General features: G+C 40.3%; 1 protein-coding gene across 1 annotated transcript in view; it reads left to right on the top strand.

The window, feature by feature from the left end:
- The window catches only part of LOC124722172, an 830,020-nt gene that overhangs the window by 746,074 nt on the left and 65,627 nt on the right, over window positions 1–18,319 (top strand). Inside the window, exon 65 of the mRNA XM_047247373.1 lies at window positions 2,533–2,744. Within this exon, the coding sequence (XP_047103329.1) occupies window positions 2,533–2,744 (212 nt within the window). The remainder of the gene's footprint in view (window positions 1–2,532; window positions 2,745–18,319) is intronic.

The raw sequence follows: 18,319 nt of genomic DNA, 5'->3' as shown, positions 1-18,319 counted from the left end.
TGAGGCCAGCTGTTTTATCTGCATTAAGATGCAGTCAGTTTGATTTAAGCCATGAGTTTAGTTAGAATGTGCTATTCTTTGCATCAGATATGAGAATTATAGTGTCATCAGTAAATAGAAAGATTTTGTTGGTGGGTAACTTTAAGGGAAGGTCATTTATGTGAAGCAAGAACAATAAGGTGTCTAATACTGATCTTGTGAAACCCCATGTTTTATGATTTGTGTAGATTAAATTGCATTACTGGAAATTCATGAAGGCTTGATCTGATTTATGTGAACATATTGTTCTCAGTCTTTGAGGTAACTTTTAAACAAAGCATGGCCAGTTTATCTTATTCCATAATAACAATTCTTTAGCAGAAAAATAGTGTAATTAATTGTGTTAATGGCCTTTGTGCAATAAAGAAGAATACCTATGGCTGGTAGTTTTTTCCCAGCCAGACATGGGGTAAAATATGGGAATTCCTGTAGTGCATCAGCTGTTGTTTTCTTTCCCTGGAAACCAAACTGAGCAGGGGATAAAATTTTCCAGTTCCTCAGGAATGTATTTAGTCTGATGTACTCAGATGCACCACTTGAAAAGTGAAGCAACTTGAAGACTTGGTCACATGTCAATGTAACTTCTTAAATGTTCATAACATTGGTTGATAAGTAAATGATGAGATTCACAATTCTCTGTGACAGATAGAACAGCCACCAGAGTGCATTAGTATTGTTCATGTTCAGTGCTGTTACCAGCTCAGTTAGGGTATATAAGGTGTGCAAACAGCATCAGATGTTGAGTGATCACTTTGAAGGACACAGAAATGCTGCATACTAACAACAAACAATGGTATCAGTGAACTACAGAGTTTGATAGGGGCCTTATTGTTGGTCTCCATTTGGCTAGCTGATTGAATCATGCAGTATCCAGATTTGTGGCACATTTGGATGTAACAGTGATAAAATATTGGACTGTGCGGGAACAGTAGGGCAACTTTCATCAAGTTTCTAGTTGATCATGCCTGACCACCAAAAGGTAGGATTGTCATACTGTGCACCAAGCACACATAACCCTTCACACCTGGGCCTGCCATCCAAGAACAAATAATTGACTCCCAGCAACATTGTGTGTCATCCCACACCTTTGTTTGGAGAATAGTAGCAAATGAATAGGAAATTACCATTCCATATGTAGGCTGCTAATAACACCACAACACAAATGGGTGCATTCGGCAAGGTTCCATGACTGGGAATCATGGACTGTGATGAACACCATTGCATTATGTTCAGTGATGAATTGCAGTGCTGCACTATCCTGAATGACCATCGTTGGTAAATATGATGGTGACCTGGAGAGAGATCCCATTCTTCTAATGGGAGAAGCACCCAAGCGCAGAGGTGATATTACTAGTGTAATGGTGCAGGGGGCCATCGGGTATGACTTCATGTCATGGCTAGTAGTGATCGAGGGAGCTCTCACAGCATCGGGGACATCCTGCATCCTTACATGTTACCTCTGATATGACGATATCGTAGCACCATTTTCTAACGAGACAATGGTTGTCCACATGTGGCATGCTTCTCTATGAACTGTGTGCACTGAGGCTGAGGCTGTCCTGTGGCCAGCTAGAAACCCAGATTTGTACTGATAAAATGTGTGGGATCAGCTCAGATGTCAATTCTGTCCCAGTGACAATATCCAGTGTATCAAGGACAATTTACAAGAATTGTGAACCAGTTTGCCTCAGAAGAGGATGCAACAGCTTCATGATACCATTCCCAACCAAATCAGTGCATGCACCCATGCCAGAGAGGGTGTAACATCATACTGGTACATGGGCTCATACTGACAAATTCTGAGTACTACAATTGGCCTTTAGTTGCTAGTATCATCTTTACTTCCTGTTTTGTGTATAGGTATAACTTTTGCAATCTTGTGTTTCATTCAGGAATGGGGAATTTATAATGTGAGGTAATGGTTCATTAATAAGTTTGTGTTTCATTCAGAAATGGGGAATTTATAATGTGAGGTAATGGTTCATTAATAAGTTTGCTGCTTTTATGGAGAAGGAAGCATAGGATTATATCATTTTTCCTTGAGAAATTATGTGATAAGGCAGCTTTTTGGCACCCTTTCCTCTTTATCTGTACATATCTTGATATTAACTGATCAACTGTGATGCAAAAATGAGTTCTATCTCTTGGTTGAAATGCTTGTGTAGAAGGTTTTAAACATGCGGAGAGGCATGTTGTGGCTTATTAACATCAAGCTTTTACCTGAAACTTTTTCTGGTCTGATATTATTTATATAAATGGCTTTTCATTTTTCCTGTTTTGTGTTAGCAAACAGTTATTAATGCAAACCAAACTTACTTGTTCTATAGTAACTGTTCTGTTGAGACCAACAATCACATTACCACATAATATTGTAGCTTATGGACTTTTGTATTACTCTGGAATGTATTGTAGTTAATATAAGTAAATATCTAATAAGAACAAGATGTGAGTAAATTTTTGCACTATTAATTGTTTATATACTATTTTTCACAGGTCATGCATTGATAGTTGCACCACAACACTTCATGACATTTGATCAGAAATTTTTTGAATTCCGGGGAGCTTGCTCCTACCTTCTGTCAACAGATTTTTCTGATAGGAACTTTTCAATACTGCTGGTCAGTGATCCAGTGATGGAAGGACATTTGTATGACATTGTGCTACTAATTGATGAACACGTGGTGCAAGTGGATCTGTTTAATGATGTAAGTGTGTGAGATCATCCATGATATGGTTATTGCAATAATATTTAAAACATAAAGATGGCAAGTTAATATTTCACTATTTTTTATACTGTGTTGTACAAAGTCCAGTGACATTAATGTGACCACCTGTCAGAAGCCAACCTAACCATCTTTTGCAGTGCAGATGTACATGAAGGGAGTCAATGAGGATATGGAAGGTATCAACAGTAATGTGGAGCAATGCCAATTCCAGTGCCATGGCCAGCTGCAATAGGTTTCATGGCTGAGGGTCCATGCACATGAACAGCCCAATCAAGGTGGTCCCACAGATTCTTGATTTGGTTTAAATCTGGGAGGAGGGCAGGGGGGTATGGTGATCAGGGGAGTATGGTAAACGCATCTTATTACTTTTTGAATTGCACACATATACTGCAAGCTGTGTGACACATTTTCCTGCTGATAGATGCCATAATACCGAGGAAAAACAAACTGCACGTAATGGTGGACATGTTTCCCAAGGATAAATGCATTCCTGTCTTGGTCTGTTGTGCCTTCCAGAATGACAATATCACCCAGGAAATGCCACAAAAACAATACCCAGACCTGCTCCTCTGCCTCCTCTGACCTGGACCCTTTGAACAATAGTTGCAGGGCTGTACACACTAAAGGGCATCTGTCCGATGCAGCAAAAAATATGATTCATCTGAAAAGTAAACCTGTCGCCACTCAGTGGATGTCCAGTTGTTTTGGCGTGCAAGTTCCACACCTTCACCACCGATGAACAGCAGTCAGCATGGGTGCATGAACCAGGCACCTGCTGCAGAGTCCCATATGCAGCAACATTCACTGAACATCCATTAAGGAGATGCTGCTGATAGCCCCTCAATCCATCTGGGTTGTCAGTTTCTCAACAGTTGCACATCTACTCAACCGTACACATCTCTGCAGTCATCGTTCACTCCTGTCACTTCTGGCCCATGATACACCACAGTTACCTTGGCATATTATTATTGTTATTACTATTATTTTATTTTTTTAGCGTCATTTTGCCATGCATGGTATACTTTAACACAGTTTATGAACTTAGGTGCATTGGAAATGATTCCACCCTTGGCCCAAAAGCCAATGATCATACACTTTTGGATGTTAGGTAAATTGCTCCCATTTCCACACTATGATAATGTGTTCTGCATCTTCCAGACACAGTTTATATACTCTCCATTTCAGGTGTCGCCAGCTGCCATCCATGTGAGTGGTTATTGCACATTGACATCAAACATAGGTGGTGGTCACATTAATGTGACTGGACAGCATACAAAACACAAGCATAGTGATAAAAGATTAAAATCCAACGAATAAACTATAAAGATTTAAAATTTAAGAATTTTCTGTTTCTAATGGGATTGGACATGCTTTTATTATTTTTTCATTTATTTATCTTCTTCTTGTCCCTTTTCCTTGTTCTATTTCTTTTATGCAGCCAGCATTGTTATAAGGATTGGGGCAATGTTAGTGGTAGTTGGAGGCCAGATTCTCTTCCTGAGGCCATCACTATCCCAGCATGGAATCTATGTATGCAATCTGTCTGTGTTTGTGTCTAGAGTAAATGTGTGTTCAAGTGTGGGAAAAGTTTTATATGTGCTAGCTTGTATCTGAGACACAACGTGAGTACCAGGGCAGTATTTACCTGGTTGGATGTCAAAAACCACCTAAAAGCCTCACCCATGCCTCCAGCCCTCATCATTAGTCTGTGAGGTGGATATGATCGAGAGCAGACTCACTTCCCCATTTCCCAGAAGCATCATTTTAAAGTGCTCATCTGTCCTCGCTGGTTATTCTTGTATGTGACATTATTATTATTGTTGTTGTTCTCGTTGTTCTTGTAGTTGTTGTAGTGTGCTGGTTCTTCACATTACTCACAAGGGAACCTCCCCATCGCACCCCCTTCAGATTTAGTTATAAGTTGGCACAGTGGATAGGCCTTGAAAAACTGAACACAGATCAATTGAGAAAACAGGAAGAAGTTGTGTGGAACTGTGAAAAAATAAGCAAAATATACAAACTGAGTAGTTCATGGGAAGATAGGCAACATCAAGGACACTGGAAACGCAGGAGTGCCGTGGTCTCGTGGTAACGTGAGCAGCTGCGGAACGAAAGGTCCTCTGCTCAAATCCTCCATCGAGTGAAAAGTTTAATTTTTTATTTTCAGTTTATGTGACAAACTCTTACGTTTTCATCACTTTTTCGGAGTGATTATCACATTCACAAGAAAACCTAAATCGGGCAAGATAGAAGAATCTTTTTACCCATTCGCCAAGTGTACAAGTTAGGTGGGTCGACAGCATATTCCTGTCATGTGACGCACATGCCGTCACCAGTGTCGTATAGAATATATCAGATGCGTTTTCTTGTGGAGGAATCGGTTGACCTATGACCTTGTGATCAAATCTTGTTGGATCCCATTGGAGAGGCACGTCCTTTCGTCTACTAATCGCACGGTTTTGCGATGCGGTCGCAAAACACAGACACTAAACTTATTACAGTGAACAGAGACGTCAATGAACGAACGGACAGATAATAACTATGCAAAAATAAAGAAAGTAAAATTTTCACTCGAGGGACGACGTGAACCAAGGACTTCTCCTTCTGCAGCTGCTCATGCTACCACGAGACGACGGCGCTCCTGAGTTGGCAGTGTCCATGATGTTGCCTATGTCACCCATGAACTACTCAGTTTGTATATTTTGCTTATTTTTTCACAGTTCCACACAACTTCTTCCTGTTTTCTCAATTCATCTGTGTTCAGTTTATCAAGGCCTATCCACTGTGCCAACTTATAACTAAATCTGAGGGGGGTGCGATGGGGAGGTTCCCTTGTCAGTAACCATCAGACACAGTACATACCCTGTCAGATCTCATAACATGATCACATAATGACAACACTAATGCACTCTGTTTGGCATCATAGATAGTGGCAACTCTTAATGATTTACATACCTGCTGATGGTATATTTGTGTATGTGATTGCATGTATGTCATACCATTCCTTCTAGGTGTTTAACTTTATTTGCTAGTGAGTGTGTTACACAGCTTTGCAACATACATTGGTTATCCAAAACTTTATTACCAACTTATTAGTAGTGTGTTGGTTGACCTTTGAAATATAATAGTGTAACCAAGACACCAAAGACCTTGCTGTTACATGCCCATAACACATTATCATCATCATCAGTGAAGCAGTGATTATGGGTGGAATGGATTTGAAAAATCGTTGGCAGATTTCTGGAGGTATGGGGCACCAGATGTCTTAGTATAGCTCATATAATTCTCAGAATTACAAGTTGATGGTATATCAGGCAAAGTTGGTGGCCAAGACATCGGCATGGATTCATTATCACACTCCTCAAACAACTGTAGCATGATAACATCGCTCTCATGGATGTCATCAGGCATGAAGGGATGCAGGTGGCCTTCAGTAATGTTCATGCAGTCCTGAGCTGCCATGGTGCCTTTAATTACTGCTGCAGACCCCATAGAAGTCAAGCTGAATTTCCCCGAAAATAATGTTTATGTAGCCCTCAGCTGCCATGGTGCCTTCAATTACTACTGCAGCTTACATAGAAGCCCAGGTGAATTTCCCCTATGGCATAATAATGCCCTCACCAGCCACCATTCGAGTAGCTGTTCACCTGGATGATATTTTATCTAGGCACAACCATCAACCTGGGCACCAGAATTGTATTCTGTCATCAGAGTTGCTTTACATATCATGCAAGCCTCCAACTTCCACATTCTGTGGTGAAGCATGGACAGTCAATGCCTTGTCATCTAATCATGGTTTTATCATCCTTCAGCGACTTTCTGTAGATGACTATGACTGTAGAAAATGCACAGTCAGTGAGCTTCTTAGTTTCCAAGATAGAATTTCCCAGGCACCAGGCCATAACAATCTGCCCTTTGACAGAGTCACCTATGTCAGTGATTTCCATATCTGCTGCCAATATTATCCCTGGTATGATAACGCCATTTGTCTATTCTCTAGTTATAGACTTTCCTTGCTGTATTATGCACCCACAACATCACCAGGTGGTATTCAATCCCATGGTGGTCAGTGGTAATATCATTTTGGTAATATACTGTACTCTAGCAGTTATAATTTTACTGTACTAATCTCTATTGTGCCTGCTTGAAATGTACATTTGAGATTACTTAACCTTATCTTTTATAAATCACATAGTTCCATGAAAATTATTTGTGACTCTTACATATTAGCTGTATGATTGTGTCATTTGCACAATGCAAATACAGTTTATGTCTGCCTGCCTTTCCTGTTATCAGTTTATTGGACCATTTGCACCCATGTGGTACAGCAGCAATCTCTGTAACTATCTCACTTGGTATAGCAGTCAGTCATAACTTGTGTTTATTGTAGCAGATCTGGATTTTGGTCACTGAGTGACCATCATAAGTGCTAGAGATAATACATGAACTAATTAGAATACAATCACATACGTGTTAACACCAATGTACAATTGTATAAATTTCACATACAAGTGGATGGAACATACCAGCAGGTAAAGTTAATACTTTGCAGCTGTTATTTAGCATAGTCTCTCTTGGACTATACATGCCAAGAGTTCAAATTGCACTGATCAGATATCTCTTTAAAATAGGGAATGTTTATGGTCACCAGCTCATCAAGCAGCATCACACTCAGTGGTGAAAAATCTTGAAAGCCTCCAAAAAATACGTGGTGCCTACTTATTTACCTGTTTATTTATTGGTCCTGTGAATATAGGACTGTACAGTGCACAAAAGATACTGGACCAATCATTAATTACAATACACATTCATTGACTTTTTTTCTTATTTTTCAGACATCATTTTAACGAAAGATAAAATTATACAATATTTATTACTCTACACATTTTGTAAAAACAGTCTTAATCGGTGAGGCAGATTTGTTTTTCTAGGCATTCTCTTACTGTATACAAGCAGTGCTCAACCAAGTAATCCTTCACAGTTGATTTTAACTTGATTAAGTCCATTATTATTTTTGTGGATTTGGGTAGTGCATTGTATGATCTGATGCCAGGGTGGAGTATGCCTTTCGGTAATAGTGCTGTGTTTGTCTGTTGCACACATACATCATTTATTTGTCTTGTGTGGTAGCTACGTACAGATTCATTACGGGTCATGATCAGACTGCTGCTGTTTAGTTTTTCTTTTATAATAATTACGTTTCGAAGTATATGAATACATGGAAGTGGTAGTATTTTATTTTTCCTAAATAGTGGCTTGCATGATGATCTTTGATCTAACCCTTCCAGTAATCTAATAATCTTTTTCTGCAATCTAAATGATTTCTGTCGAGCTCCCCAATTTCTCCAAAACACTACAGCATATTTCAATATTGAATGAACACAAGCAAAATATATGATCCTTAGATTATCATTTGATATACAGCTTCTATTACTCTCATTACGAAACATGTTTTACTCAGTTTTTTGTTCACATAGTCCAAGTGTGTATCCCATTTCATATTTTTTTGAATCCATATACCAAGAAATTTTGTACTCCCCGTTTTTTGTCGACTTATTTCTACAGGAGGATTTGCTGGTGTCCTGTTCTGGGTGGTCCAGTGGAACAGTTTTTTCCAGACTTATAATCAAACTGTTTGCATCAAAGTTCTGTATTATCTTCTCTGTAATGGTCTTAATGTAATTTTCAAAGTTTTCTTTGCTATTTCCTGTAATTAAGATGCTGGTGCCATCTACAAATTGATATAGCTTACTGTTTTCACTGTTTATATGTAAATTGTTTACACATAATAAGAAGAGAATTGGTCCCAATATGGAACCTTGGGGAACTACATGTCTGACAACTAATAAATTTGACTGATGAGTTTTGAATGTCCCATTTACTTCATATGTTATCTCTATGTGCTGTGTTCTTTCCTGGAGGTATGGCATGGATGAAACACCCTCATGTGTGAGTACATGATGGGCACACCATGGCCACTTGAAACCCAATTGGCAGCAAAATTTGACTTCCTCTAAATAATGGCTGAAATATGTTAACTTTATCTGCTGGTATGAACCATTCATTTAAGAATTGTGATGCGAAAATAATGGGATTTTTTTAATTTCAGGGCTTGAATCATCCAATTTTTTTACCATGTTTCTGATGTATGTTTTCATTTGCAGCTGTTTTAGTATCTGGTGTTTTGTTGACAGTCAAAAACATTATATGTCTTTTTGAGTGCTTGCAAAATTGTAGTTTTGAAAAAGATCCCTCAAAGAATTTTCATTAAATTTTGCATGAAAAATGGAATAAAGTGCAGCATCACATTCAAAATGTTGACTGCAGTTTTTGCCAAACATGCTGTGAGTAAAGCAAAAGTTTTATAAAGGGTTTTAACGTTTCAAAGAGGGCCGAGAAGATGTTGAAGATGACAACCACACTGGATGTCCTAGCACATCAATTACTGATGACAATGTAGAAGAGGTAAAGAAAATGGTTCTGGAAAATCACTGAATCACTGTCACATCAATTACTGATGACAATGTAGAAGAGGTAAAGAAAATGGTTCTGGAAAATCACTGAATCACTGTCAAAGAGGTTGCTGATAATGTAAAACCAAGGCCCAGTCATCCCAATGGCAACTTCCTAAAGAAACTGGGAAAAAAAGAAAAAAAACCAACAAGTTTGATGACATGTGAAGGTTCTTATCACTGTTTTCTTAGGTTACTATTGGATAGTGGATGATGAGTTCTTGCTTTATGGTCATATGGTCAATAAGGAATACTACCTGCACTGTTTGCATGAAGCAGACCATAGATAACTACCAGAATTGTGGCAAAACTATTCATGAAAAATGTATCACAATGATGCTTCTGTTTGAATTTCAATGTCTGTTTGTGATTTTTTGGCACAATACAAAACAGTTAAGTTGTCTGAACCATGGCATTCACTAGACATAGCCCCCTGCAACATCTTTCAATTCTTGAGCCTAGCAACAACCATGAAAGGCTGTCATTTTGCCACCATTGATGAGATACAATCAGATACAATCGGCAGTGTTGTGACGGCAGCCTCAGCATCCATCAGTTCTGGCACCATGGAGGAATGCAGCGATGGTGGCGGGAGGTGTCCGTCTGGTGCAGGTGACCATACTGGCAGCGGCGACGACTGGAGGTGCGCCCGCGGCAGAAGTGCCATCGGTGGAGTCGTGGGCCGTGGCGGCGGCAGCTGCGAAGCCTCCAGTTCTGCCAGAAAACAACCAGTGGCAGAAAACTGAGGATGACACAAACGAATCTGGTTCCAGTGTTTCTTGGCAGAGCCGGAGGGACCAGAAATGACAAATAAGGCGCGGCCAAGCCTGCGAAGAATGCGCCCCTGTTTCCAGCGCTGCCCACCAGAGAAGATGCGATGCAACACCAAATCATGTGGCACCAAGCCAGAACAAGGCGAAGCAGCAGGAGCATGTGGCGGCAGGTGAAAGAGCTGCAGGAGCGACCGATGGACGTGGCCATGTAGCTATTCCGCTGGGGAATGGGTGCCACGCGGCTGAGAGTGATAGGACGCAAGGAAAGTGCAGAGCGCACACTCACAAGAGTGCGTGGCATGCAACTTGCTCATCTGTGACTTAAATGTATGCACAAAGCATTCAGCCTCGTCGTTCGACTGGGGGTGGAACGGGATGGGGGTCAGATGGCGAATGCCATTAGCAACACAGGACCTTCAAACTCTGAGGACACGAAGTGGGGACCATTATCGGAGACAATAACTTCAGGAAGGCTCTCAATTCAAGAAATAGATGTCAAAGCCCAAATAGTACTCGCAGATGTAGAAGAAGACATATTTACAACAAAAGGAAAGTTCCTGTATGCATCAATAATGATCAAACAGTGGGTGTCCCAGAAAGGACCTGAAAAATTAATATGAATGCGCTGCCAAGGCGCAGTAGGAGTTGGCTACGCAAAGAAGCACTGGCGGGGAGCAGATTGATGCTCCAAGCAAGAGTGACAGTTAGCAAGCAAATTCTCAATTTGTCTATCAATGCCAACTCAAGTGCAGTGACGACGCGCTAATTGCTTCGTCCGCAGTATACCCCAATGACCAGCGTGCAGCAGTCAGAGGATTTCTGACTGCAACAAACAAGGTACAACCACATGAGACTGATCATTGTCAGTTCGTAACAAGATATTACAGACAAGTTGTGATGTTACGCGAAGTAACGTCAAACAAGTGGATCACGAACTTGCGTAGCAGATGGAGGCCATTGAGTACGAAGATACTGCAAAAGAATCTGCAAAGAAGCATCGGCGGCTGTTGTGGCAGCAATGCGATGAAAATCCACCAGAAAACCATCAGCTAATTCCTTATCTTGCGAATCAATAAACATGCAGGACAATTCGGAAGAATCAAACACTTCATCAGGACCTATAGGCAGATGAGACAATGCATCAGCATTGCCATGCTGGGCCATAGGCCGAAACAAAATTTCGTAATTGTAGTTAAACAAAAACAAAGACCAATGTTGCAACTTTTGTGCAGTACGGGCCAGAACTGGCTTTGATGAATGGAACGACGATGTCAAAGGCTTATGGTTGGTTACCAAATAGAACTTGTGAGCATGCAAAAAATCATGAAACTTAGTTGTGCCATATACAATAGCTAAAGCTTCTTTCTTGATTTGAGAATAGTTTTGCTGGGCAGAATTGAGCAACTTAAACACAAAAGCGATCTGGCGATCGACAGAATTAATGCAGGTTGAGAGAACCGCGCCGATGCGTGTGAGAAGATGCATCGACAGCCAAAACAACTGGTTTGGAGGGATCGAAAGGAATCAAACAGTGATCACTCAACAAAGCAGATTTGAGCTTGTGGAAAGCAGTGGCTTATTCTGAAGCCCAAACAAAAGGAACGTTCTTAAGCCAAAGGCAATGCAAAGGCGCCGCAATTTGCACTGCATTTGGTATAAACCGAATGTAGTAAGTGATTTTTCCCAACACAGACTGAAGTTCTTTCAAGTTCCTGGGTGCTGGCAAGTCTCTAATTGCACTGAGATGTGGTGTTGAGGGGTGGATACCCTGTCTGTTAATCACATGTCCTAAATACTGAATCTCAGTTTGAAAAAATTTTCACTTGTCCCTGTTACATTTAGTCCTAACTGCAAAAGTACAGTAAACAAGGCACCCAAATTCTGCAAATGTTCATCAGGAGTGTGACCTGATACAACTATATCATCCAGATAACTGGCACAACCAGGGACAGTGGCACACAACTGTTGCAAATAAGATTGAAAAATAGCTGGAGCCGAAGCACAACCGAGCAGAAGGCGGCGAAACTTGAACAATACAAGGCAGGTGTTGATCACAAAATAGTGCTGTGACTGTTCATCGAGCGGAATCTGAAAGTAGGGGTCTCGCAAGTCAATCGTGGAAAAGAATTTTCCCACACCAAGCTTATCAAAAATGTCTTCCGGACGCAGTAAGGGAAATGTAACTACCACTGTCTGGGGATTTACTGTTGACTTAAAGTCAGCACAAATATGGAGACGACCATTTGGTTTCTTCACACACACGATAGGTGAAGCCCATGGTGAAGCAGAAACAGGTTCAATGACACCACTGTCTTGCAAATGCTTAAGTTCAGCAGCTATGGCATCACACAGGGCATGCGGTACTGGGCGTGTGCATCAGAAAATAGGCAAGGCATTGTCTTTAACTACAACATGCACTGCAAAGTCTGTGGCTCAACCAAGGCCATCATTAAAGAGTTCAGCAAAATCATTGCACAGTGTGGCAACACTGTCGGCATGGTCACTAGCATTGATGCAAAGTACATTGTCCTGAATTGCAAGGCCAAAAAGTTCAAATGCGTGCATGCCAAAAATGTTTGTAGTATCACTAGAGTGGAGCACATGGAAAGACACTGTACAGGTCGTTGCACCATATGTGGCTTGCAAACTACACACGGTGAGCACTGAGATTTCCTGTCCAGTAAATGCAGTCAGCATGGAATGCGAACGATGAAGTGGGGGCAAACCTAGCAAGTCATATGTAGATTTGTTCAGTGAAGAAACTGACATACCAGTGTCCAGGTGCAAGCAAAGAGAATGTCCACAAATGTGCAAAGTCACAAAAAGTTTCCTCGAATTGCTCTGAATGCGAGAGGAAGTGTCTGGCAAAACTTGATTCACACGATGAACCATTATCACACGTGAAGCAGAAGGCTTTGAATAAATGGCATTAACATCCATCGGCTGATGTGAATCATGATCATGGCAGTTGCCATTGCAGTGACACCAACGCGAGTTAAGCAAACAGGAGACAAGTTCAGAATTATTGTTTCTCTTACTGCACACAGCTTGCACATGTCCTTTCTTATTACAAAAGTAACACTGTTCTTGACAGGATGGGCAACTGTCCCATGGGTGCGCATGAAAGCAGTTTGGGCATGATTTCAGTTTCTTAGTGGGTGCCTGGTTTGAGATGTGTTTACATGCGCGTGAGCGGTGCGTCATGGCTGGCTGGGCTGGGACCGGGCGGAAGGGCATGTGTTGTGCCACGCTAACAATACACACACGTGAGGTCACGTTGAACATGGAAGTAGCCATGTCTAAAGTATCTTGTCTGTCTAGCAAGTCCACTACTTCCTGCAAAGACAGGTTTTTAAATTTGAGGATTTGTTGCGGATGTGGTGATCCACCACATTCTGTGCAATAGCGTCTCTAATCATAATATCCACATATGAGTGTCCACATGAGCAATTAAAATCACAATCAGAAGTTAGTCCCTGAAGGTCCGCTAACCAAGACTTATTTGACTGAGAAGGGCCATGCCAGAGATGAAAGAATTTGTAACATGCAGCTACCATATTTACACTGTCACAGAAGTGGGAGTTCAAAGCATCAATCACTTCGTCGTACGTTTTAGTTTCTGGATGGGTGGTGGGAAACAATTTCACAAGCACATGGTACAACCCAACACCCACGTTGGCAATGAAAAAAGCAAGCCACTCTGTACTTGGTACATTGTAAGCTGCGAAGTGTGATTCAAGCTGGGCGATGTATTGTGGTCAGTGTTTAACATCTGGATTGAAGGCACAAAATGGCGGCGCCGACGTTGACAGCGTCAGTACAGGCAGTGGAGTCAGAGGTGTCGAAGTAGCTGCAGTTTGTAGTGTGGCCAGTCCATTTATGGCAGTATGCAGCTGCATCATTTGCTCAGCCTGAAAACGTACAAGATCGGACAGCGAAGCCTGTTACTGTGGCGAAGCCATGGTGTACACAAATGAAAGTTATATAGCAACTGGGGGAAACAGTCATACACCCACACAGTCACACTGTGAAATCACAAAAAAAAGCTGAAGCAGTACCGAGCAAAAAAAGAAAATGATATGAGATGAAATGTGGCATCCTCGTCGCCAAAATTTTGTATCCCAGTGGAGGTTCGAGTCCTCCCTCAGGCATGGGTGGTGTGTTTGTCCTTAGGATAATTTAGGTTAAGTAGTGTGTAAGCTTAGGGACTGATGAGCTTAGCAGTTAAGTCCTGTAAGATTTCACACACATTTGAATATTTTTTGTATCCCACCTGTGAGGCAGCGTGTGGGTAGGAACTGGAAAAGGTAATACAAGTCGGTAGTGCAAGAATGTGGTTTACTGGTGCTAAAACAAGGTGATAACAAGGTGATAAATGATTACATAACTTTGTACGTAGGTACGATGCTGAAGCAAAGTGTCCTGGCTGACTGCACCTGATTAAATGGGCGAATCTGTAGTGGAGCTCATAGAGCTGCACAGCACCAGCTAGAGGGCGCTGTTGTCGGTGTCTCGTGGTAGTGCCAACCTATGAAACTATACCGTGGCATCATTACTATTGATACCACAAGATCCAATTCAAAATTCTACATTCTAAAACTCTACTGCTCATGCTGTTTTCAGATAATCTTTCATTGCTTGTGTTAATGCTCATGTATATTGTGATATATTGTGTGTTTTCAAAAATATGTGAATGGCATGAAAAACTTGTATATTATCAATTGTTAACTAATTTGTGCATTTTAGAACCTTTTGGTTACAGTATCCTCATTCAAAACAAGTCTATCAGTTGTTAACTAGAAACTTTTGGCTACAGTCTCCTGATTGAAAACCAGTCAAGCCCTGGTATCTTTATATATTTATGTGAGAATAATTTATTTTCAGACACTTGGAAATGTACATTTTCGAGAAATTTCATAATTTATGAGTCTTGTGCATAAGCTACTATGTAGTGAAACAGCATTTGTGATTTACAGTTACCATAAATAACCACCATTCCATTTAAGATTAGTTTTCTATTTTAACAAAAGTGTGTTATCTGTATTTTTCATATAGTAACACTATTGTCAACTTTGTTAGTGGCTATAAAGTGTTTGAGAGCAACAGCAAAATTTTGTACCAAGTTTTTATGTTGTCATAATAGATATCTTATTTGGCTGTTAATTGCTTAAACTCTCAAAGGGTAGTGGTGATACTTGTAGTATACCAGACCCATAAATTAAAAGAGGATCAGCAGCTATTTGTTTACTGTTCTGTAAAATACTGCACCAGGGATAATGGAGTCCCACTGTGTATGCTCTTTTCAGGATCAGGTTGAGTTAGTTGCTGTTCATTATCAGCTAGAAACCATCCTGACTACTGTCAAGCAGTATGAAACTACTGTGAATGGTTGTGTTGTGAGAGCTACTGAGAATCATCTACCAGAGGTACCAAATATACCTCACATACTGTGGGTCCTGCCTCTCCTGCAGGAAATAGATAATCTATCAGTACTTCTCCATTTGACTGTGAGTGACATGTCAGCACCCTGTCTGTGTGCCTGGGGGCCTCATTCAACATGATGAAGCGGCTATTCTAGCAATTACTGCAGATTGTGCCATACATTTGGACAAACGATGCCTCATATCTGGGATCTGAGGTCACAGCTGGATCATTCCAGTGATTAGCAGGAACAGCAGCTCAAGTTCCAATGAAGCTCACAATTTCCAGTATTTTCCTCAGAACAGATTATGTCCCATTATTTCTGAGTCAAGTATAGGGCTTGAACCAGAGACTTCAAAGATTCTGCGACAAGCTAGGCTGTGATTTGCTAGACTTTCACAATATGGGTGAGACTGTAAGTTTCCCATATGTGAATCAAGTGAGCACTTCTTATTAGGGACTGTTTCCTAGTTAGCTGACTGTTCACAGTGTGCACACAAAGGTTTTTTAGGTTAGGTGACTCTACACAGTCCAGATAATGAAATCTGTAGGAGACTGGGAATAATCAGTGCCCCCTGCAGATGACAGTATTAAAATAAGAGTGATTAACTGCTGAATCATTCACAGCAAAGTGCTAGAATTTGAAGCACTCCTAAAATGCAGCGAGGCTCTTATAATATTAGGTACAGAAAGTTGGTTATAATTAAAACTTGACAGCAGTGAGGTTCTGGGGAAAATTTAAGCATATATCAAAGGATATGCTAATGCTAATGGGAAGTGATGTATTTGTTGCAGTAGACAAGAAACTCAAATCCACTGAGCTGCATATGAAATTGTTTGGGGAAAACTAAGTGTGAGGGATAGTCATAAAACTATAATTGGATCCTTCTGTTGACCATCAGAGTCATCTCCTAATATATCTGAAAACTTAAGAGAAGATCTCAGCTCACTAGTACATAAGTGCCCCAATCATACTGCTATTATAACAGAAGACTAATCATTCAACACTGAATTTAGATAACCACAGTTTTGGTAGTATTAGGCATGAGAAGATATCCTGCAAAATATTATTAAATAATGTCTCTGAAAACTAGCTATCACAGGAAGTATGGAGCTCCACTCATGTTGGAAACATATTACATATAATGGAAACAAACAGATCTGACCTTTTTGAGGATGTCCACAGCAAAACTTTTATCAGCAAACCTCAAGTCAGACCTAGGAATAGTGACCACTGAAGTGCAAAGGGCAACTAAAAGAAGTAGACAGATTTAGGTGATTGCTAAATCATATAGAGAAGCAGTAGTGTCATATCTCAATGAGGAACTTGAAACTCAAGACAGGAGCACATTGATGAATTATGGCTCAAGTCTAAAAAAAAAATAGGAGACCATGCTGTGGATGGACAGGCATCCAGTAAGACAGTTCATGATGGTCAGGAACATCTGTGGTATACAGTCATAGTAAAGAAACTTCTAAAGAAATGGAGCATACTGTGTAATAGGTGTAAAACAAAGCATAAGACTATAGATACAGAGATGCTGAATGAAACATGTTTGGCTATCAAGAAAACAATGCATGAAGCTTTCTGTGATGACTGCAGCTGAAAGTTGGTGAAAGATCTTTTACAAAACCTAAACAAAATCTGGTGACATGTCAAGATTGTTATTAGCACCAAAGATACTGACCAGTCACTCATGGATGGAACAGGAACTGAAATTGAGGGTAGCAAAGAAAAAACAGAAAAGTTTAACTCTGTTTTCAAATGTTCATTTTACACAGGAAAATCCAGGAGCATTGCTCCAATTTAATGTTCATACAATTGAAAACGTGAATGAAATAGATGTTGATGTCAGAGGCACTTAGAAACAGCTGAAATCATTAAAACTGAACAGAGCTCCAGAGTCTAGTGGAATAACTATCATATTCCATAGTGAATTTTTGGCAGTGTTAGTCCATCTTTTAACTATAATCTACTGTATATCCCATAAACATAAAAGCTGTGCCCTGTAGCTGGAAGAAAGCATAGGTTCCAATTGTCTACAAGAATGCCAACTTGCCTTAAATGTTCAAAAATATAAAATTGTGCACTTTACAAAATGAGAAAATGATGTAGATTATGACTATAACATCAGTGAGTCACAGTTGGAATTGGTCAACTCACACAAATACCTGAGCATAGCAATTTGCAGGGCATGAAGTGAAACAATCACATAGGCTCAATCATAGTAAAACATGTATCAGACTGTGGCTCATTGGTAGCATACTAGGGAAATACAGGGAGTTTACAAAGGAGATTCCATAAAAACTCTCATGTGACTCAGCCTAGAGTATTGCTCAAATGTGTGGGACACATACCAAATACAACTAAGAGGGCATATTGACTGGATATCAAGAAGGACAGCATGAATGGTCATAGGTTTGCTTCAACCATGTGAGAATGTCCTAAAGATGCTGAAAGAATGAACGTATAGTGTGTAATGGATTGTTAGAGTTCTGGTCAGTGGTATTTGCATCTGATTCTGTCTACACGAATCCCAGGTGGAAATACTTAAGTATAGCTGGGTGTAGAGAATATACTAAGATGAGCAACCATTTCCAACCCATTGGATCATAGTTCCTCTTATACAGTGCTCTGTTTATTAATTGGAATTCTCCTTTAGTCATTTCCTTCTTCCTCAAGACTTCTACGGCTTTTAGCAGTGCTGATACTTCCCTCTGTTCAGCAACAATGTCATTTAATGTGGTGATAACTGAGATGTTATCTATGGTGCTGGGTTCCAAGAAAGGATTCCTTGAAAGACATCATCAGACTTGTATTTGTGCCCACTTTTGTGTACTGCTGTGA

Source organism: Schistocerca piceifrons, chromosome X (genome assembly GCF_021461385.2).
Source record: "Schistocerca piceifrons isolate TAMUIC-IGC-003096 chromosome X, iqSchPice1.1, whole genome shotgun sequence".
In the NCBI taxonomy this organism is placed as follows: domain Eukaryota; kingdom Metazoa; phylum Arthropoda; class Insecta; order Orthoptera; family Acrididae; genus Schistocerca; species Schistocerca piceifrons.
This window is presented reverse-complemented; position numbering and strand designations above follow the sequence as displayed.